The following is a 1831-nucleotide window of genomic DNA, read 5'->3' on the forward strand; positions in this document are numbered from 1 at the left end:
TATGAGCCAAAGAAGAGATGAGACTGAAAATGTGAAGCTCCTCAATTGGCTGACAGAAGGGGTGCAAACAGCTGGATATTTGCTCGGGGCACAAGAGGCTGGACACTTCCTAGCAGGGCCCAGGAGCTTCTCCAAGACTGGGAAGGCTTGTGGGGCCAAGTGGAGAGGGTTGTGACTCCTCCAGACAGGCTGGTAACCTGTGATCCCAGCAGGTCCCAGTGTGCACATTCTGGGCCTGGATTGCCTGCACTTCCAGGTCTTGGGATGCATTAATCCTGTCTTTGGCTGGGGGCTGAGAGGTGATAATAGTATCATTTTCTCCTGACTTAGGTCTAGCCTTTTCACAGTCAATGTTGACAGGTAAGAATGTGCAGATAGATCAAGTGATTCCTATATGATGCAGTGTACCTTTGATCATCTAATGCCCTTGCATGTTTTACAGAGGAGGAAAGATGCCCAGAGCCAAAGGTCCAAGGGCAAGGCCTGAGGGCATTGGGATGGAGGGAGCTGAGGCCTCCACAAAGCACTACAGAGGTGGGCCTGGGTGACTGGCAGAGCGTGGCTGGATGCCAGGTGAATCCAAGGCGTGTGTTCTGGGCCTAGCAGCGCACACAAAGGGGCAGGCTGGGCAGCCACTGGGGAAAGCTAATGAACCTAAGGGACCAGAAACACACTGCCTCCATGCTCTGCCTACTGACCCTCACCGGCTTCCTGCGGCTCTTTCCACTGTTTCCATTCTTTTCTTTCCTCCTACCTCTCCCCCATCCCCGCAGGTTCCACTGCTCCTGGTGCTGGCATACCTGGCAGTCGCCCCACGTGGTCATCCTCTTTCACATGTACCTGGACCGGGCCCAGCGAGCGGGCTCGGTGCGCATGCGCGTCTTCAAGCAGCTGTGCTACGAGTGCGGCACAGCACATCTGGACGAGTCCAGCATGCTGGAGGAGAACATCGAGAGCCTGGTGGACAACCTCATCACCAGCCTGCGTGAGCAGTGTTACGGGGAGCGCGGTGGCCACTACCGCATCCACGTGGCCAGCCGCCAAGACAACAGGAGACACCGCAGTGAGTTCTGCGAGGCCTGCCAGGAGGGCATCGTGCACTGGAAGCCCAGCCAGAAGCTGCTGGAGGAGGAGGCGACCATCTACCCTTTCAAGCCGGCACCCAGCCCCTCCAAACCGCAAGCTGAGATGGGTTCTGGCTCCAATTTCTGCTCTATCCCCTGGTGCTTGTTTTGGGCCACGGTCCTGCTGCTGATCATTTACCTGCAGTTCTCCTTCCGGAGCTCAGTCTAAGATTCCCTTGGTGGGCGCCAGGGAACTCTAGGGATCCAAGGCTAGGGGGCCAGCTGGCTAGTGGGAGGGGTGCAGAGAGACCTGGGTTGGGAGTGGAGTTAAGATCTAGCACTGGTGCTGCCACTGACTCAGCGGGTTCCCTGGGCAGCTCACACAGCTTTTCCATGTATAATATCATGGGTTTGGGCTAGATCATTGGTTTTTCAAAATGAAACCCAGGGCCCCAAATTTCTGCACAGGTGCCTCAGGGACTTTTGGATTTGGAAGGTAGATCGTATGTCTGGATCATCCTGGTCAAACCTTGCATCCTCCTCCTCCTAAACCAGCCCTGCCCCCCAAGGCAACCCCCATCCTGATCTGGGACTCCCTTCAGGGCAGACCAGCCAGTCCCCACCCATGCACCAGCCCTCTATCTATACTAATAAAAGGGTAATATGCTAATTAGACTAGACATCCTTCCAGACAAATTCCGGACAAAGCCATGGTGGCGGGGTCGAGGCAGAGGCGGTTCGGGGTGATCAGGCATGCAGGGGAGCGC

General features: G+C 56.1%; 1 protein-coding gene across 1 annotated transcript in view; it reads left to right on the forward strand.

Annotated features, from left to right (window-relative positions):
* The window catches only part of LOC102754633 (receptor-transporting protein 1), a 2799-nt gene extending 1506 nt beyond the window's left edge, over positions 1–1293 (forward strand). The window contains exon 2 of the mRNA XM_006765851.1: positions 774–1293. Within this exon, the coding sequence (XP_006765914.1) occupies positions 774–1293 (520 nt within the window). The remainder of the gene's footprint in view (positions 1–773) is intronic.
* Positions 1294–1831: the final 538 nt, after the last annotated feature.

This window comes from Myotis davidii, unplaced genomic scaffold, assembly GCF_000327345.1.
Source record: "Myotis davidii unplaced genomic scaffold, ASM32734v1 scaffold41, whole genome shotgun sequence".
In the NCBI taxonomy this organism is placed as follows: Eukaryota; Metazoa; Chordata; class Mammalia; order Chiroptera; family Vespertilionidae; genus Myotis; species Myotis davidii.